Below are 21,955 nucleotides of genomic sequence, written 5' to 3'. Positions count from 1 at the left end.
TTGACCTCAAGGGGGGGTACGCAGCATGTTGCGGTCAACATTGTGTTCAAGCGGTCAGTGCACATTGATTTAAACATTTAAGATTTTTGGCTTTTTTTCACAACATAAGTAAAACAATAGGAATTATTAGGAAAATACAAGTAGTTTTCAGTTTGAATATATATGTGCAGAATACAAGGCATATTAAGGACGGAAATACCATCAGAACAGAAAGACAATGTCACAGGATATACGTGAAACATTGAAAACCCTGACTGCTGGTATAGAGTTCAAGTGCTTGACCATATACTGACCAGCATAAGTCACGCAACGAAACAACATTAACACGTATCGGTGCTTCCCAGGGAGAACAAACTTTATTTTAATTAATTGAAAGTATATTATGCACTATATTCCTATGAACTTCGAAGCTAATCATTTGATAATTTCGGGAGGAAGGGGGTAATTTTAAAAACGAAATCATATGTTCCTGAACATCGTGGGGGGGGGGGGGGGGGGGGGGGGGAGATATTTTTTCTCAGCGATTGGAATACAATCGTTCAAAATACCTACTTGCGAAGTGCAGCTTCAGGAGCAAAAATGGGTTCGCTGATTGTTTATAACATTTATATAACAAAGTATTATCGACGATGTCAGTCACATGAGTGGTACGATCTTATAATAACATAACTTTATTACATAACATAACATTATATACAAGGCGTAATTACCTACCATACAGGTATGAAGGACATATCTTAACACCCGCTAGCATATATACAGAGGAAAATCACCTGCTTTTGTGGAAAGTTTGATACTCGCTACAATACACGTCAGTGAATCATACATACACGACACATGTATTCGAACGTTTTGAATACCGTATCATTTCTACCTGATGTCACTGAAACACTTGCAAATTACCAGGGTCCACTTGCACAAAGCGATCGTAGCGCTAAGATGATCTTCACTCCCATACTTTAACATAGGCTTACAATAGTCTTAGCGCTAAGATCGTTTTGTACAAGTGGGCCCAGGGCACTTTCAAACGTAACGCTGTTTCAGTACGTCTGAAGCTGGTTCTTACAACATGCACGACTTCACACGCAATGTATTTAAAAAGAGTAAAATTTGTCAAGTGTTTAGATTCATACCTTTCACCTAGAACGTAGATAAGATTAACATGATTGCACGAATTTGTTTCCATAGATATACTTTACATACATATATAAGTAAATGAATAGACACAGTTTAAAGCCATACTTACAAATATACACCGGAGTACACAGGGAATATAATTATTCATCACAAAAATGTACATTTTTGGTTTTATGTTTTACTACACGGAACACCTATGTTGGTAATTGGATGAATCGTCGTCCTTGTCAAACTGCGGTGCACCACAATCAGTACCCAAAGCGTGAACATAGAGTATTGCTTTCGTAGAATAGAGTCATCAGTAGACAGGGTGGATGAAACTTAGCATTATACACACTGAAGGTGCTGACAATAGTAAGAAGCAGCATTCGGCACCAATCGACCCTTTCCGTCACCTGCACCACGAGTTGGTCACGAATGAAGAAGCAGTAGAAGCCTAAGGGTCCTACCATTTGATATTCTGGGGGGGGGGGGGGGGGGGCATTCTAAAAAACAATCTTGCCTCCACAAAAGAGATAAATGTTTGTCTGTCCTGAAGAAAATGTGTTGAGAAGAAACATGAAAGTGTTCAGCCTATCCTTTCTGGAGACAAATTATGTCATGAAACTGAGGCCGAGAAATAAGCTACCTCTGACAAACATTCCAGACACTCCCTCCCACAATATAAAATGGTCGGTTCCACTACACATGTATTTCACTCTTTTAACTGTTTGAAGTTAGCGTTGCTTGTTCAAAATGAATTCTAACTAATAAAGTTACTATTATACAGAAATTCCATTGTCATCACATACGCCAAAATAAAATCACGTCTACTGACAAGACAGCTTACCCAAGTTAGCACTATTCTATTCAACCATGGTATATGGACATTAACCATTACTGCCATTTGGAAAGATTTGTTACTAAAAATATATAGTCAAGATATTAAAATATTCCCCCTGACACGGCTGCAGAGTAAACACTATGCACTCAAGGTTCAGCTCAGGGTGTTGTCAAAAGGGTCCACACCTGTAAACTGAATACTGTGAAACCCCGCTTGTACGGACATCCGGCTGATTACCCTTGGACCGCCTACAGATACGACATTACTCTCTGACAAAGACTCGTTAATCAGGACATTTGTTTATCAGTACGAATCAACTGGAAATTGTCCGAATTAATTTGGTTTCACTGTGTGAAATAATGCTTTCTGTATCGAGTTGCCATTTATAAAGAATACGTTAATCCGGATATTTGTTAATCAGGACGAATCAACTGGAAATCGTCCGAATTAATGGGGCTTCACTGTTTGAAATAATGCTTTCTGTATCGAGTTGACATTTATAAAGAATGCTGACACATTATGTCCAGTTGTTAAGCTGGGAATACTGACATTTGTCTTGGACTTGAATCTGTTGAATATCTTAAATGATAAAAATGCATATTTTCCATGGCAAGAAGTGTTGTTTGTAAACAGAATGTCACGACCCTGAACTCCAAGTCTATACTTGTGTATCTGGTTGCAGTAATCCATTTACACATTTCATAAAGTCGTGATGGGCCTAGATACCAAGTTTGAACCAACACTAGCACTAGTGAATACACCTACTTCACAACAAAGACACAATGATGCAATGTTTTACACATAAACCTCCACTCCATTGACATAACTTCCATCACGACTAAGTCACTACTTTACACCCAATGGAATATGTTTGCAACAAACATATTTTCCAGTGATATCAATTTAGAATAATGGTGATCACTGATTTGAAAATTATTAATTGTCAAAAACGAAAGATATTGAATTTGGTATATTTTGGCTAAAATGACATAGATACCCAGGCTTTGACTATTATAGAGTATGGCAGAATTATATATTTGTAGACCACATACATGTATGGTTCTGTATGGTATGTGCTTCTCCATGAAAAGGACCACTTTGTATCATCTTTGTTTGTTGTTAAACGCCGCACTCAGCAATATGCCAGCTATATGACGGCGGTCTGTAAATAATCGAGCCTGGACCAGACAATCCAGTGATTGACATCATGAGCATCGATCCAAGCAATTGGAATACGATGACATGAATCAACCAAGTCAGCGAGGCTGACCACCGATCCTGTTAGCTGCTCTTACCACAAGCATAGTCGCCATGTCACTGCAGCCCCAACATCCACAATGCATTGCTAAAAATCTCATACACATTTCTACAAAGCGTATTTACATTCAGTCTAAACATTCGTCCTCACTACAACTTCTTCTTCTTCTTCTTCTTCTCCAGTTACAACTGAGAATCACATTGCTTTATAAAACAGCGATTTGTTTTTCGTAAAAAGATCACAGGGAATTTCGTTCAGTGGCCCCTATAGTGAGTGAGTGAGTTTAGTTTAACGCCGCTTTTAACAGTAATCAAGTTATATCACGGCGTGTCAGCTTAATGTGGGAGGAAAGCGTGTCAGCTTAATGTGGGAGGAAAGCCCGAAGCGATACATGTCTCAGACGTTTACCGCTTCGGTGAAACCGACGAGCACGGGTATGGTGCTGACAAACCTAGAAACATAATCGGGGCGAACCGGGATTCGAACCCACAATCATAGGTTTCTGGCGTGCCCAAGGGACGCAACTCTACACAGCGAATCGCGGCGCCTTAGACGACTGGGCCACCCGTGTCCCCAGTGGCCCCTATAACTAGAAAATAAATCAAACTAGCTTTTGTGCAGGGAAAGGGGAAATAGATATATGTATACAAACTTGTCATTTCCATTTCACACACGAGTATTATTAAGTATCCCTAATGAGGGCCTTGATCAAACCGAGAGTTGCCCTCATCGTGGATAATTATCTTATTCTGATAAAAATATGTTTGTACACAATACTGAGTCAAGGCATATACAAGTATCACAGTAGAGAGCAAATAGTTGCCATGGACACAAAGGTTCAAAATATCTCTGCAACTATCTAAGGTTCATCTAGAATGTTAGGGTCGCTGCAGCTGTGACGTCCTATCAGCGAAGTGTCACTGGTCAGTCATTCTTCTTAGGGATGGCGTTCTTCTTCCCAAGGATGCCCATCATCTCCTTGCTCATGTAGTACGGCTTATCTGCTGACCCGTCGTGACGTTCCAGATCCTCCACTGAAATGATAATAAAAAGAATAACAATAATAATCAGCATCATGGTTAGAAGATGCGGATGGTGATGATAATAATCGTGGCATGATGATGATGATGATGATGATGATGTTTAAGATGATGATGATGGTGATGATAATAACCGTGGTTAGATGATGATGATGATGATGATGATGATGATGATGTTTAAAGATGATGATGATGGTGATGATAATAACCGTGGTTAGATGATGATGATGATGATGATGATGTTTAGAAGATGGTGATGGTTATGATAATAACCATGGTTAGATGATGATGATGTTTAGAAGATGGTGATGGTTATGATAATAACCGTGGTTATATTAGATGATGATGATGATGATGATTTTTAGAAGATGATGATGATGATGATGATGTTTAGAAGGTGATGATGATGATGATGATGTTTAGAAGATGATGATGGTGATGATGATAATAACCGTGGTTAGATGATGATGATGATGATGGTGATGGTGATGATTCCGTGTGCAACATGCCAGTTCACCCGGCCCATGAGCGGACCTTCCACCCCTGCTGATGATATTGCCTGCACCATATGCAGATCGATTCTGATTATTTTTCTCAAGTTTGTTATTATCAGCAGTATACAAGTGTTAAGTGACTGTATAAGTGACTCACAGAAACACAGGAAGAGGGTGTCCACTGCCATCCCGTACACGCTGAAGAAGCAGGCTGCGATTATGTAGCTGCCGATTATGACCACCTGCAAATAAATAGTGTTAGCATCTTGAAACAAGTAAAGCACATATAGTGAGTAGACGTCTTTAACGAACAGTCGAGGAAAAGCAGATATAACCAATAATCAGATATCACCAATAGTTGGATATAACCAGCAGTCAGATATTACTAATAGTCTTACATAACCAAAAGTCAGATATTACAAATAGTCGGATTAAACCATTAGTTGGATATAACCAATAGTTGGATATTACCAATAGTCAGATATTACCAATAGTCAGATATTGCCAATAATCGGATATAACCAATGGTTGGATATAACCAATAGTCGGATATAACCAATGGTCGGATATAACCAATAGTCGGTATTCACCAATAGTCGGATATCAACAATAGTCAGATATTACCAACAGTCGGATATAAGCAATAGTCGGATATAACCAATAGTCAAATATAACCGATAGTCGGTTATCACCAATAGTGGGATATCAACAATAGTCAGATGTCACGAAGTCGGATATACCCAACAGGCGGATATTACCAATAATCGGATATACGAAATTGGCGAATATAACCAACATCCGCCATGCGTAAAACAACATTCATTTACTTAGATGATATTACAATGTAACCACGGACTCACCACAATTGGGACAACGTAAAAGTTGAGGTTAGGAGTGTACTTGGCTAAGTACGGAATCCTCCCATCAAAGAAAAAGAAGGAGCCCGCTCCTGTAGACCAACATGTTACAGCGTTATTGACGTATCCTCCAATGCAAGTACTACAGCCATCTAATTTGACACCAATGTTGGCGACAGCTTGCTTATGAGTATATAGGTTCTAATGAATACAAGTAACCAACCTCACAAAAAATCTTTACAATCCGCCCTGTGCAGTGTGCTTTAGTTGTGGATTTAGTAACAAATAATTCTGATAGACATTTTTGTGAATATGTATATTTTCGTTTACCCACCTAAAGCATCGTAGAGAAGGTGTTAAATTTGTTTGGTTGGATTGTTGAAACGGTTTTTATCAAAATGGGAATTTCAGTTAAGTTAATTAATTCCTACATTTTTTACTCACCTACAAGTCCCACGACCACCAGTTTTCCGATAAAGAGCAGGAAATCGGTCACCTTGTCTATTACGACAACCCTGAAAGTGGGAACATTGTACAATTTAGAGACATCGTAACTTAACACTCTTCGTCTTTCTCGCCTTTGGTTTGGCAACGACTGTATAATGAGTATCCAGCTCCTCACAGCGATATCCCGTTCGAGGAATTCGCTTTACCGAGAGTGTAACGAAGGTGTCACGCGCTGGGAAGGAGCTTGGGTTTGTATATACAAAGGGACATAACTCCCATTCACTCGGACGACTTGGAGACTGTCCTGACTTGACTTGGTTTAACTTTCTTCATTATTTGATTTACCGTTAGTATATATATATTAGTATACCTTAAATTGCGCTTGCCGGCTCGGGAAACTAAACCTCGGTGCATTTTACATATTCACGTTACATTGTCAAAAGAAGATCGCAAAACAATCAAAGAGTAAGTTAGTGAGTGATATGTGACGAGGCTTTTAACACTTTTTCAGTCATATCACGGCATATCAGCGTATTTCCGGATGAAAGCCCAAAAAGATTTAGGTCTTGGACGTTTACCACTTTGGTGGAACCCATGAGTATGGTGCGGAACAAGAATCATAATCAGGGCGATCAAGGGATTCTGGCATACCTAAGGGACGTAACTCTTTACAGGGAATTACGGCGTCTCAAACGACGGAGCCACTGAAGTCGATATGCTGTGTCTGAGTGGGGTATCCATGTTAAGCTACGGCATGATATCTCAGTGGGCTAGCACAATAAAACCGGTATTAGTCCGGGCTAGCACAAGCAGACACATAACACACGCACGCAAGCACTTCGCTTAAAGTGCGGGGCGGTCGGGTAGCCTAGTGGTTAAAGCGTTCGCTCGTCACGCCGAAGACCCGGGTTCGATTCCCGACATGGGTACAACGCGAGAAGCCCATTTCTGGTGTTCCCCGCCGTCATTTTGCTGGAATATTGCTAAAAGCGGCGTAAAACCTCCCTCCCTCCCTCACTCACTCACTCACTTAAAGTGCAATTGTCTTGAAGTCATTTCACCTCACCTCACTTCACCTCACATATATTTACGTCATAACACATTAGTCATTGAAGAGTTAATTGTTTGGATTTTGGAGAACGCAACAGCTCCAATTCACATATGCTGCAGGGTTAGTTTGTTTGTTGTTTAACGCCGCACTCAGCAATATTCAAGCTATATGACGGCAGTCTGTAAATAATCGAGTCTGGACCAGACAATCCAGTGATTGACATCATAAGCATAGATCCAAGCAATTGGGATCGATGACATGTATACACCAAGTCAGCGAACCTGACCACCCGATCCCGTTAGTCGCCTTTTACTAGCATAGTCGTCTTTTACGGTAAGTATTGGCTACTGAAGACTGCAGGGTGAGTGAGTAAACCCGTACCTGACAACGTTCCTGAGGATGAGGAAAAAGGCGTCTTTTGCTGCCATGCAGAAATTCTTCCCATAGATGGCGGTCTGAAACAGGGAGCGCAAAGGTCAACACTTCCGGGGCCATTTGTCATCTTGTCATACCCAGGACACGTCTGGAGACCCCGTCACAACCTTCATGACACATTACACTCTGTACATGATCACAGTATGCCTAACACTGACCCCCGCCATACCGTACATGTTCATGCTACGCCTTCCGCATTTATATTTGTATCAGAGCAAACATATCTCTGTTTTACCTCTGTTTACAAATTTGTAAATATATGTTATTATGTTACACTCAAGCTTCAATGGTATATATCACAACGTCTTACGATGATGTAGGCATTCTTGTTGATGAATTTGATGAACTTCTCCAGACACCAGAAGCAACACTTCAGACATCTGCAGACAACAGACAGTATTAATCAATAACTATCAGACATATGCAGACAACAGGTCGTATTAATCAGTAACTATCAGACTTCATATATTTGAAGATAGGCAGTATTGCTCAGTAACTATCAGTCAACTGCAGACAACAGACAGTATTACTCTGGAACTAACATATATCTGTAGACAACAGACAGTATTAATCAATAAATATCAGACATCTGCAGACAAAGACAGTTTAATTCAGTAACTATCAGACATCTGTGGACAACAGACATTATTACTCTGTAACTAAAATACATCTGTAGACAACAGACAGTATTAATCAGTAACTATCAGACATCTGCAGACAACAGACAGTATTAATAACTATCAGACATCTGCAGACAGCAGACAGTTTAATTCAGTAACTATCAGACAATTGTGGACAGCAGACATTATTAATCAGTAACTATCAGACATCTGCAGACAACAGACAGTTTTATTCGGTAACTATCAGACATCTGTGGACAACAGACATATTTATTCAGTAACTATCAGACATCTGTGGACAAAAGACAGTTTTATTCAGTAACTATCAGACATCTGTGTACAACATGCAGGTTTATTCAATAACCACCAGGCTTGTGGAACTCACTTCAAAAAGAACTTGGCCACAGCGTTCTCGCTCCCCTTCAGCTTGTGGTCCAGGTACTCCAGGAAGATCCGGATCATCTGTACTATCGCAATAATAAGAGAGCCGAACGCCAGGGTGCCCAGGTGATACCTGGAGTCGAGAAGCGTTCATACATAGCATACATTAACACTATAAACACAACAGCGTGGGACGTAAGATAAAAAGTAATCAACCGCTGCTGCAGTTGGATTGAGGGAGATCTTTCGGGACTTGTTCCACAATACATGTTTCACGAATACATTCACATAAACATGTTATGCCTTCCCGTCTGGCATGGTAACTCATTCCAGTAATTATTTTCTTCATTTTATTACCAGACCGTGTGAAAGACTGAGTTTTCTGAAGTTGAGAAATTTTCATTGCAGTGAACATAACACTTGATATTTCACTGCAGTGAACATAACACTTGATATTTCATTGCAGTGGACATAACACTTCATATTTCACTGCAGTGAACATAACACTTGATATTGTACTGCAGTGAACATAACATTTGATATTTCAGTGCAGTGAATATTATAATTTGACGAAATTATTGTCATCCAAGAGTTACCTCCCCGCAAATTATCTCCCTTTATCGTAAGTGTCTGGCCCGTACACAAACTGTTGACTTCCTTTTTACGTTAGTTCCACACTGACAAGATGGTTATTTTATGGATTTTATATCGCTTCTTGCCGTTGGATATTCTCTTAAAAATGTTTCGTTATAAACAGTTACTGTAAGTTTCTCATTTAACTCGTCAATCGAGTTTATTTCGTAAAGCGCCATTTTTGTTACTTGATCAACGTGTATTTCTTCGTTTCCTACGGAGGTCTCGTAGCTTTCAGGAATATTTTTGGTTGAAGTTGTTTTTGTATATAATAATATCGAAATGTATCACAAAGAACTTCAGTGATCTCAAATATTTTGTATTCTTTTGTTTATATTTTTGCTGATTTGCAAACTCGGAACTACTTTTAATGTCGCAATTACAAAGGGGTAGTGAAACGTCCCTGAGTGTTAGATAGGGAGAATCTACGTTTCAAGGTTTTACATTTGTAATGACAAAAATTATTTTCGGTAGACAACTACACAAAATGTACAAATAAATAGGATATCATGTGCCTCGTGAAATATCATGTTTCTCTCATCGAACGACGGGGGAAAGGAGATATTTTCACGAGTGGCGTACGTAAAAATATCTCCTTCCCCCGTCATTCGATGAGAGAAACATGATATTTTACGAGGCACTTGAAATAAACTCCATTTAAAAAAATTTGTAGTGATATAAAAAATAATAATTTCTATCGACGAAAATTACGAAATTACTACGGGTTATTAAATCAGTATTATTTGGGTAACTATATCGTTAACAATATACTGCTATTTGAAGGTTAAAACAGTTTAGTTATTAATCCAAATTGCCAACCCACTCAAAACAACAAAAGGCTAATTATCGTCGCCGACACATGACATTCTCTCATGGCAGAATGACACCATGTCAAAACAACAGCTGCGCCATCAAGTCTCCACGAAGCTTTACATCTAAAGGCCGGGACACACTGAGGTGAGGTGAAATGGGGTTTAACGTCGCGTCCAAGATTATTGCACTTATATAGCGGCGTGCATGTGTGTGTGTGTTTGTGTGGCTGCTTATACTAATCCGGACTGATGCCGATTTATAGTGCTAGCTCACTGAGATACCATGCCGCAGTTTAACATGAATACCCCACTCAGACACAGTATACTGACTCCGAGCCGACCAGTCCTTGTATTAGCCCCTTAATGCCGAGCACCAGACGGGGTAACAACAAGTACCATCTTTTAACGTCTTTTGGTATGACGCGGCCGGGGATCGAACCCCGGACCTTCCGCTCTCCGGGCGGACGCTCTACCACAAGACCACGGAGGCGGTCCAGGACACACTGAAGCGGGGCAGCATGACAGAATGTTTGTTCAACCCACGTTCAAGCAGCATCATAGCAGCGGTTCAGAAACATATTTTTTAAATCAGCAATATTCAATCTATATGACACTGGTCTGCAAATATTCGAATCTGGGTAGGACAATCAAGTGATTGACCTCGATCATTGATCCACGCAATTGTTTGTTTGTTTGTTTGTTTGTTTGTTTTGTTTAACGCCGCATTCAACAATATTCCAGCTATATGACAGCGGTCTGTAAATGATCGAATCTAGTGATTGACTTTATGAGCATCGATTCACGCAATTGAGATACGATGACATGCAATCAACGAAGTCGCCGAGCCTGACCACTGGATCCATTTAGTCACATCTCATGCAAGCACAGGCTGCTCGGGACCTATATATATATATAATCTTAAGCGGAATCTCCAAGGGTACTTAAATATATACAACTGAAACTATATTAGTGAGTGATTGGGTTGGGTTTAACGCCGCTTTTAACAGTATTCCAGTTATATCGCGGCATGTCAGATTAATGTGGGAGGAAAGCCCGAAGTGATGCAGGTCTCAGACGTTTACCACTTCGGTGAAACCCACGAGCACGGGTATGGTGCTTACAAACCTAGAAACTTAATCGGGGCGAACTGGAATTCGAACCCACAATCATAGGTTTCTGGAGTGCCCAAGGGACGCAACTCTGCACAGCGAATCGCGGCGCCTTAGACGACTGGGCCACCCGTGCCCCCGAAACAATATTAGGGTTTTATAGGACAAATATATTGTACGTTTAATGAATGCCAGTTGTACGTCACAGTGAAACCACAGTGATCGCTGACATACACGATGGATAGGAAAATGCATGTGAAGAACAGTGACGTATCTCTGGCGGCAGAAAAAGTGAAGGAACAACAAAGATCCTAGGTACATATTCACGGTAGGACAGGCATCAAGCAACAAAAATAACATTTTGAGCGATCGATATTTTTTTTCAGACACTTCTGACGCGCTCCGTTAATCAAGGTTGCTATTGAAAAGACAATGACCCGGTTATTTATGCAGACGCCACGCACCGCAGCGCACCGCAGCGAGCCGCGCCGTGCCGCGTCGTTTCATTGTGGGCGGTCTTTAAACACAGTCTTTCTGAAATACACGCCGGTAGATCTGCAGTGTACGTACCTGAAGCACCGCCAGAAGGAGCTAGCCAGGGGGAACGCGGGGATGTCCTTGCTCTTGTCCCACGCCCAGTAGTACGAGGCGAAGGCTCCGGCCAGGGTCATCTGACCGAGGGCAACCGCGAAGTTGACCATCCAGAACAGCATGAAGATGTTGTAGATTTGAAGGTAGATGGTGAAGCTGAAATACAGTATCGTGCTTATCTTCATACGATGCGTATTGTTGTATGCACTGTCACAGGTTGACATAAATGGCGTTGGACATTGTTGTATGCGGATCGAACCTGTATATGTTGACAACGAGAGAATGTTTAACCACAAGGCTACACGACCACCCTAATGTTATATAAATGAGTCTTGTTGAACGCCGCTTTCAAACCATTTAATAGTATCACGGCGAGGGCACCAATAAAAGCTTAAAACGTTGTTCACATGTGGGGAATGGAACCGTGGCCTCGAGGTGACGAGCAATCTCATTAAAATCAGACCTTAGTTCTCGCTACCGCTAAACAAAGATCTGAAGACATCCCATTAGGGATCACGTCAGAACGACCTTTCATCCGACCAATCAGTGCGTCGCTTACCAGATTATGAAAGTGACAGTTGGAATGTGATTTCTAATCACGCAATCTCGAAAACTTTAACACCGGGTATTCCGAACGATAGTTACGGGTTTAACGACTGATTCCTTACAATCTAGACCATCTATTAGACGTTCCAGAATGGGTTTTTTGTTCAGGTTTCAAATTTGTAATCGAGAATTTGTTAAAATATGTTTCGAAGCGTAGTCGCCAATTTGAAATTTGTGCCGTAAAGCACGAGAAAGCATCCTTCTGACTGGTCATTCCATATGTCGGTCAAAGTTCGCGCAAGGTCGGTCTGACGTGACCCGTAATGGGATGTCCTTAGATCTTTGTTTAGCGGTAGCGAGAACTAAGTAAGATCTGATTTTAATGAGATTGGGTGACGAGCAAACATTTAGCCACAAGGCTACCACATTTCCCTGTCATCACATGTACTGAATGGTTGACAATGACTGTTTGTGTGACTTACTCTCCGCGGCCGTACTTCAAGTAACCACACACGTTCCCAAGAGTGGTGTCATTCGCCTGAAAAAGAAAAAGTTTTATTTTATCAGAATGATACAAACATGGAAGGCAACCGCAAACATGCTTCTTGACAACATGCTAACGTTTTCAAAAAAGTAAAATCAAGTGAGTGAGTGAGTTGGGTTTCACGCCGCTTTTAACAGTATTCCAGTTATATCGAGGCGTGCCAGATTAATGTGGGAAGAGGGGCGAAGTGATGCAGGTCTCAGACGTTTACCACTTTGGTGAAATCCACGAGCACGGGTATGGTGCTGACAAACCTAGAAACATAATCGGGACGAACCAGGATGGGAAATCATGACTTAGAACAAAACTAAAGATCTGCAGTGATTACGTGGAATGCCTTCATTTCTTGCTAAATACACTGTGTTTGTTACACAATGTTATGCTATAAGTTGTGGCTAAAGTGACTAATTGAACATGATTTTTTACAGCGCTTTTAGCAGTATTTCAGCCATGTCAGGAATGAGTCAAATGGGCTTTACATTGGGAATCTGACAACGGGATCTCGACGCGACGAATCATTTCTTCATCCGTTGGGCTCCTCTACTATCCCTTACGTTGGAGTCGTAACCAAGTCATTTATAACACACAGTTAGATAACTACATCACACACTACTTAAAAAGTATTTAAATTCAAAACGTCATCGCCCGAGATTCTGTCTCGAATGTCAGCGAAACATATTCTATTGGGTTTGCATAGACAAGATAGTGATAAAATTTAATTTGATTACAAAAACATTATTTACAGAATATGAATGGATCACTGAAAATCAGAGACTACACGAGATGTTCGCGAAAAAGGTAAGCATGCGGTATCACCCACATCTCACACAATTTTCATTACAAAACCATGGTCAGGGCCAATACAAAAACGCAACCTGCCCCAATCCCGTATACTTACATCTGTGTCACAGGGTATCTGTTGGAACAGGTTTTTAGTGGTCTGCTTGACCAAATCCTCGTTGACAGTCCCGTTAGCGAACGTGATGTTGTTCTGGCCAAGTTGCTGGTTCCGTCCAATAGACGCGAGGTAGCTTTAGCCAGTTGAGGTTTATAGCATATTTAGTGAGTATGGTTTTACGCTGCTTTTAGCAATATTCCAGCAATATCACAGCAGGGGACACCAGAAATGGGCTTCACACATTGTACCAATGGGGAATCGAAACCGGTTCTTCGTCGATACGAGCGAACGCTTTAGCTAACTAACCGCCCCGTGCATATTGATGGTGACTATCTGGCGCAGTATTACTATTGAAATGATATTTGATTTTCAGTGTTATGAACCTCCATTGACGTCATCCTATTGTTCTGCATTCGGGTCACATCTCATAAGTAGGATGTTACAATACCCCGGGGTCTTTATATAAATTTAGTCCACGAATAATAGACACACGTCACTATTAAGCCGTATATGGATGAACGTGGTGTATTCTAACCCTTGAATTATTGAGGATAACAGTAAAATATAACCTAATTCAAATAAGACAAATCTATATGTAGCATACCTATTTTGATACCTGGGCTATATATTGTTTCAACACTACCAAAACATATTCATTATTGTTCTTATCCATTATCAATATGATCATATCATATATTAGAATGATATTGAGCGGTTCCATGAACGGCACCAACTGAAACAATATTACAATACTGCATTGTAATACCTATTTTAATTAATGTTATTGACATCATGTTATGAGTTTTCCCACTTTCGAACCGGTTTACCAGAAATACAAAGCAATCTTAGACTAAGTATTTATATTATTAATGTTTATACCCCTGGCTAGCTATTCGTGAAAAATATGCCTGAATAAAAACACCAAACAAATAAATAGCACGTATTTGTTTACGACCTCCTTAGCGAGGCAAGCTGGGTATTATGAGTGAGTGAGTGAGTATAGTTTTACGCCGCTTTTAGCAATATTCCAGCAATATCAAGGCGGGGGACACCAGAAATGGGCTTCACACATTGTACCCATGTCGGGAATCGAACCCGGGTCTTCAGCGTGATGAGCGAACGCTTTAACCACTAGGCTACCCGACCGCCTCCTTGGTATTATGAGAATAACGAGCGTTTATAACAGAATAATCGAAACACGTCAACTAATTCAGTCTCACAATTATATTAAAGCGTTTGACGGGTAATCAGGTGCGAAATACACAAACTAGTGGTCAATATAGTGAGCATTATTCAATGCACCTGAACAAAATATTCCGTAATCAACAATGACCGGATATCATTTTTGTTAAATGAAAAATAACCTGACCAGGCAGTTACAGAAGAATAAAGAAGACAAAATAAAAAATAAAATGCAGCATGGTAAGAACAGTTGTCCCAAATGAGGATAGTTATGTCACGAAGAATTCAGTATTTGGGTAAACCATCAATTATTGACTGTGTCAAAAACGGTAATCATAAAAATTAATCCTATTGTTAAGTTATTAATCCTCGTTAATCTGGAACCCCCGTCTCCAGGGCGATCAACGGCTCCCTAAATGAATTGATATCACTCAGTATTCATTCCTTAATCCGGATATCTCATAACCCGGATCTCAATGGATAAGATTAAGGGTGGCCTCTTTACAAGGGTGTAGCTATATATTGTTGCCATGGTAACAAGGATACACAGCGATGGCCAGCTGGACCCCCACGACGGCCAGCTGCAGGATGAAGGGGAAGATCGGCCAGACGAGGGTGAACATCATGTTCCCCACTGCCCTGAAATCCAAAGCGGTCACATATAGTGTACATGTTTAAATTTGTTCTTGTTTAAAGCCGCACTCAGCAATATTCCACCTATATGACGACGGCCTGTAAATACTCGAGTCTGAACTTGATTGACATGAGCATCGATCCACGCAATTGGGATACAATGACATACATCAACCAAATCAGCGAGCCTGACTACCCGATCCCGTTAGTCGCCTCTTATGACAAGCATGGTCGCCTTTTACGGCAAGCATGGGTTGCTGAAGACCTATTCTTCCCCGGATATTATGAGCAACGATCCGCACAGTCGGGGTACGATGACACGCAATCAACCAGGTTACCGAGCCAAACATGTCGCCACTTGTGACCAGCGTATTCATGAGTGAGTGAGTATGGTTTTACGCCGCTTTTAGCAATATTCCAGCAATATCAAGGCGGGGGACACCAGAAATGGGCTTCACACATTGTACTCATGTCGGGAATCGAACCCGGGTCTTCGGCGTGACGAGCGAACGCTTTAACCACTAGGCTACCCGACCTCCCCGCGTATTCATGAAGCGTACGACTGCCATAAGAGTCATTCTTGAAGCTGTCTTAAATCTATCTTACTCACGACCCAAATTTTATCTATGACAGTGAGCTCTTTTGTGACGGAGGTAAAAAAACCCCAGGGATTTACCAATGACGTCATCGACTATTCAAGGGGACGTGAAGACGTCAGTGCCATTTATGACGTTAAATTTATCTTACTCACAGATACAGATTCTCTGCCAGGAAAATATTTTGGGCACTTCTTGTGAGTGAGTCTGTTATATCAAGGCGTTTCTAATTTACGTGGTCGGAAAGCCCGAAGTGGCGAAGGTCACAGATGTTTACGACTTTGGGGAAAGCCACGACCACGGGTGTCATTATATTTGGGTCTAATATGACTTTCGAAACAACGATAAGTATATCCTGGACCGACTAAGGGACGCAACTCTGCTTAATGAATTACGATGCCTGAGCCACCATGCTCCCACTGATCAAGGTCAGTAATGTTAGTATTCAAATCTAAGCAAGGGGTTGCACTTGGCACAATAGTACTGTTACATCACTTTAAGATATTCGCTTATACGTGATTGATTATTTCAGAAAACGAGTGAGTGTGGCGTGTTTAGTAGTTGACAGCAGTTAAAGGCTCGTAACTTACAGTGGGAGGTCGTTGATCTTTATCATTTTATGAAATTATAAACAGTACTACATGCTGGTGGCAGCAAACCTCGCCTTGACAAATAATTTATTTACGACTGAAAAGAAGTTACTACATATTACTACAGCTCAGCTGTCATGCCATGACAGATTAACTATCGTAATATGAAAGAATCGGGTGTTCTAGAACTTCTTTTCAGTAGTATATAATACTGCATCACATACCTGCTTCCCTCCTTGATGAGAGCAATGGCGATTCGGATCCTGGAGATGAGGAAGAGCAGGATGAGCATGACGATGAGGAAGACGGCGCCCGCTGTTATGCCTGCAAGTGCCATGGTTTTGATCAGATCATGCACTTGTCGTTACACTTTACGGTATTATATTAAACAATGAAATCTTCATTATGGACTCAAAAACTAAAATGAAAATACAGAAAACTATTTCCACCGCGGTGTGAATATTATCATTTTTTCATTTTAGTTTTTGACATTTTCGCTTTTGTTTTTGACCTTTTTGTTTTTGTTTTTGACATTTTCATTTTAGTTTCTGACCTTTTCGTTTTTGTTTTTGATATTTTCTTTTAGGTTTTGACTTTTTCGCCTCACTTTTCAGCGATTCAATATCTACTTTATACATGATTTATCACATATTTATATGACAAATCGTGTTAATTTGCAAAAGGTAACGATAACAGTAAGTGAAATATCAAAATATTGAAAAACAGACTCCATGTCCCTTATGGGCCACCATAACACGGACAATAAATGCTTGCAAACTCGTGTTTGTCAAGACAAGCCTGTGTGTGTGAATGCAGCAACAGTTTTTAAAGTTTTTTGAATTTTCGCCAAGTGTTGGGAAGAAATAAAACCAGTCTCTGTTCTTGTCAGTATTTTCACCAATATTTTCATGTTTACAAATAGATATTTGATGCATGAGCCTTTGTCAAACAATTGTCTGTATATGACCAATCAGAAATCGCCTACTAATCACGTGCGTTTACATCGGCTATACAAAATGGCGTCGGAGAACTATTTATGGAAGTAGTTCTATCACTTACCGCATCCGAGAAATAGCTTTTCCTTCTGAAAAGTGAAGGTCAGACCCCCCATGTAGATCGTGTAGGATTCTTGGCTGCCTCGGGAGTAGTACCATTGATAGAAACAGTAGCCGGAGCCTAGATAAAACATTGGGAAAGGTGTAAGAGCGGGCGAGTAGTATATTTTAGCACTACGTCAGTAATAACAAGGGCTTCACTCAGTGTACCCATGTGGAGAATCGAACGTGACGAGCGAACACTATAACCACTAGGCCAGCCCACGGCCAAAAAGGTGTAAGAACATGTACATGAACTGTTTTCGTAATATTGGTTAAAAGTCATGGCCTTGTGAAATTGTGAATCGAAGTTGGCAATTCTGAAAAATGTTGATGTCCACAGCAACACCAGAAAGACAAAAACAGAGTGAATTAACTGTGAAAATTTAATGACAGAAAACTCCCCACGTGATCTCAAGTTAAATGACTTTGTGACATTCGGTTACCCTATTGGTCCAAGAATGGTTAGGTCACCAGCCGAACTGGACCGATTCTTGTAAAACCAGGAATTTTAACCCTTCAAACAGGTTATTTCTGAGTCTTTCCGTATCTGTATTCTCATCTCCCCGAGGCAAGCTTTAAGCGTGTCCACTAGCCTCAATCAAAACCTAGTTTCTACAATACTTTGATAAACAGGCTAGTGGACGCTCTTGCCTCGGGAAGATGCATTGTGCCAGTCTTTCGGTTTATATGCCAGACATTTCTATATCTGACAGAGATGTTGATGTTTACAACATTGACGTCAATAGTTTTGCAACGCCCTTCCTCGAATTGAACCCATGTCTTCATGATGACACAACTGTGTACAGCCAATTGTAGCACCTTCGAACCTCGCCCTATTTCCCCAGGTCCCCCCCCCCCCCCCCCCCCCCACACACACACACACACACACACACTCCTGACGGAGTTGGTTTGTTTGTTTGTTTGTTGTTAAACGCCTCACTCAGCAATATTCCAGCTATATGGTCTGTAAATAGTCGAGTCTGGTCCAGATCATCCAATCATTGTCAACACGAGCATCGATCCACGCAATTGGAATCGATGACATGCATCATCCAAGTCAGCGAGCCTGGCCACCCGATCCCGTCAGTCGCCTCTTACAACAAGCATTGTCGCCTTTTACGACAAGCATGGCTTGCTGAAGACCTATTCTACCCCGGATCTTCAGCCGTGTTCCGCCTGTCTGTGAATAATCGAGCCTGGACCAAACAATCCAATGATTGACATCATGTTAGTCGCCCTTACCTCAAGTATAGTCGCCCCTTACGGCAAGCATGGGCTGCTGAAGACATGTTCTACCCCGGATCTTGACGGGTCCCTCCTGACAGAATACCGAATTAATGAATAAATTAACTTTATGAATTAAACTAAATGCAGCTGCATATATCTGACCTGCGCCGAAGATGCCGACGAAGGCGACGAGGCTGAAGAACACCATGAATCCGGCTATCCATCTCATGATGACGATGTACACAAGGGAGACAATCATGGTCAACACCAGACACCTACAAGTATAATGCACTCTGTTGAAAAATTGTTAGAATGTTTAAAAACTACAGTAATTGATGACAATGATACCAGCTAACAAATATGCTAATTGTACATACACACAATGATTGCAAAGGAGTGATTACTTTTTTGTTGTTTTTGATTCATTTAAAGTTACACGCCGCGATATAACTGTAATACTGTTAAAAGCGGCGTTAAACCCAATTCACTCACTCATTTAAAGTTAAAATGAAAAAAAAATAATAATGATATGTACTCGTGATTCCAACCCGACTGTTATGCGTATGAAATGAAGTTTTTGAGAAAATATATTTTTTACATACACGGCGAAACTCGTTTATCCGGACATTGCTCTTCCCAGTAAAACCGTGCGGATAGACCAGGGTCCGAATTTACTATTCCTACTCATACTCATTCATATCCTTTTGCATCCACGTAGACTTCCTAGAGGTAGTCATCAAGGCGCGGAGGGACGCGTCCGTATTAACGAGGTGTCGTTGTATATGCCAACGTGTTTTATTCTCTTCAGGAATGGCCTCAATAACGATACTTTCTTATGGTACTTACACGAGGATCAAGTACCAGGTCTCCACAATGTCCGAGATAATCTTCTCTCCATATTCCTTGGCCTTGAGAAAAGCCTGGAACACCCTGCAATTGAACACATAGGTTAATGTAGGGCATTGCTTGCATTCGGCACAAATCAGCAGATCCCGTAAAATGCCATTCGGTTTGGGCCGGAATGCGAATAATAACAATGTTTATTCGAAATGATTTTTAAAAATATCCAATGTCCGCTTTTAGCAATATTCCAGCAATATCATGGCGGGGACACCAGAAATGGGCTTAACACATTGTACCCATGTGGAGAATCGAACCCGGGTCTTTGGCGTGATGAGCGAACGCTTTAACCACTAGGCTACCCCCACCGTCCCTCATTTCTTTACCCAACACGTTAGTTTATTGTGACAATTTCAATACTTTTGTTTAGGACCTCATTGGGAAGTGCTCTGCAAACACGCGTCATATACATTGTCTCTACGCCCTCTATTAGAATACTTCTACAATATACACTGTCAGTTATTTTATACGTTTTATATTATATTATTGCAAACAATACCGTCTTTCAGTTTACATGAGAATACAAAAAAATATTTTGGCGATACTCAGTCGGTTCTTATTTACAGAAGTCATAAGTTTAACCTGCTTACAATAGAATATATATAATAAATCGATTTGCTAACTTTCAATTTCTTTCCATCATAGCTATAACTGTAATCAAAATGTAAATACAGTTATCTAACCTACAATATATAGATACCATGTGCGTTGATCTTTGATCTAACTCATAGACCGTCTCCGTGGTCTAGTGGTAGAGTCTCCGGAGTCCGATCCCCGGCCGCGTCATACCCAAATACGTTAAAAGATGGTACTTGTTGTTACCCTGTCTTAATGGGCGTAAACAAGGACTGGGCGGCTTGAGTCAGTATACTGTGCCTGAGTGGGGTATTCATGTTAAACTGCGGCATGGTATCTCAGTGGGCACTATAAATCGGCATCAGTCCGGACTAGTACACTCACTCACTCACACACACACACACACTCGCACGCACGCACGCACGCACGCACGCACGCACGCACGCACGCACGTACACACACACACACACAATGTGCATGCACGTCGCTTTGTAAGTGCAATAATCTTGGACGCGACGTTAAACCACATTTCACCTTCACTGACATGACAATTACAACAGTTCACGAAAAAGTGATATGATATATATAATATATATTTAACAGATAAGTTGTTTGTAAACAACAATATATAATAATGCAAGAGCAAATACTGAAATATGCAGTTGGCAAGAAATAACAAATCGATTCCTGCGCAAGCATAAATTCCTCCACCAAAAGTAAGCGGATGTTTCATAATTTGCGTGTTTAAATAAATGTATGAAATTTATAGAAGAATCATGAATATCAAAAGGTTATGGAGGTCAGTACCATATATTTGGTATATGTGTTTATTGTAAACTTGATATATTTAACCTTGTACTGGTAAATAGGATCACTTTACCAAAAGGTTCAATCTAACTGTTTCTATGCGTCAGCAATGTATAGCGGTGACACCTGTCTCAAACACTTCGCAAACAAATTCGATGGAAAGAAATGCATGGTAATCAGATATTTCAATATTAATTGAAGCATAGTTTAAGTACTATAGGTCATGTTTATAATCAGCAAACTGTTGAATTCATATATTTCGTTTTGATTATTCTTATCGTTATTTAGAGGAGACGTCCCTAGCAACGACCGCACTGTACAAGACTGGGAAGTCCGGCTGTACCGGTAACCTGCGCACGCCAGCAGAACAAGTGAATTGAGTCATGAACAAATTTTAGCATGATTTTCGTTATTTCGTCAGTATATCTCATTCAAAAAGAGGTCATACAACATTATGTCTGTCGTAATCGCGTCAATGAGCCTCGTTTCACAAAGTGGTCACACAGCACTAAGACGAGGAAGCGATCTTTGCAATACGTCTGTCGTAAATCTCTCAATAGGCCTTGTTTCACAAATTGATTTTCGCAGTATGTCTTTCGTAAGTCCCTCAAAAGGTTTCGTTTCACAAAGCTACCACAACATCACGTCTGTCGTAAGTCCCTCAATAAGCC

General features: G+C 40.7%; 1 protein-coding gene across 3 annotated transcripts in view; it reads right to left on the bottom strand.

The window, feature by feature from the left end:
• Nucleotides 1-3,670: 3,670 nt before the first annotated feature.
• LOC124143461 (choline transporter-like protein 4) overlaps nucleotides 3,671-21,955 on the bottom strand; it is a 61,205-nt gene continuing 42,920 nt past the window's right edge. For all 3 annotated transcript variants that reach the window (XM_046512441.2, XM_046512443.2, XM_046512442.2), the window contains 15 exons: nucleotides 19,848-19,931; nucleotides 19,164-19,276; nucleotides 17,737-17,853; nucleotides 16,902-17,001; nucleotides 15,405-15,497; nucleotides 13,677-13,809; nucleotides 12,717-12,772; nucleotides 11,668-11,844; nucleotides 8,548-8,676; nucleotides 7,853-7,922; nucleotides 7,489-7,562; nucleotides 6,054-6,124; nucleotides 5,613-5,701; nucleotides 4,910-4,994; nucleotides 3,671-4,252 (listed from right to left, as the gene is read on the bottom strand). In XM_046512441.2, coding sequence (XP_046368397.2) covers nucleotides 4,143-4,252; nucleotides 4,910-4,994; nucleotides 5,613-5,701; nucleotides 6,054-6,124; nucleotides 7,489-7,562; nucleotides 7,853-7,922; nucleotides 8,548-8,676; nucleotides 11,668-11,844; nucleotides 12,717-12,772; nucleotides 13,677-13,809; nucleotides 15,405-15,497; nucleotides 16,902-17,001; nucleotides 17,737-17,853; nucleotides 19,164-19,276; nucleotides 19,848-19,931 — 1,501 coding nt within the window. In that variant the 3' untranslated portion in view covers nucleotides 3,671-4,142. The remainder of the gene's footprint in view (nucleotides 4,253-4,909; nucleotides 4,995-5,612; nucleotides 5,702-6,053; nucleotides 6,125-7,488; nucleotides 7,563-7,852; nucleotides 7,923-8,547; nucleotides 8,677-11,667; nucleotides 11,845-12,716; nucleotides 12,773-13,676; nucleotides 13,810-15,404; nucleotides 15,498-16,901; nucleotides 17,002-17,736; nucleotides 17,854-19,163; nucleotides 19,277-19,847; nucleotides 19,932-21,955) is intronic.

The sequence above is a fragment of the Haliotis rufescens genome, unplaced genomic scaffold (assembly GCF_023055435.1).
Source record: "Haliotis rufescens isolate VD_foot unplaced genomic scaffold, xgHalRufe1.0.p SCAF_8, whole genome shotgun sequence".
Taxonomy (NCBI): Eukaryota; Metazoa; Mollusca; class Gastropoda; order Lepetellida; family Haliotidae; genus Haliotis; species Haliotis rufescens.
This window is presented reverse-complemented; position numbering and strand designations above follow the sequence as displayed.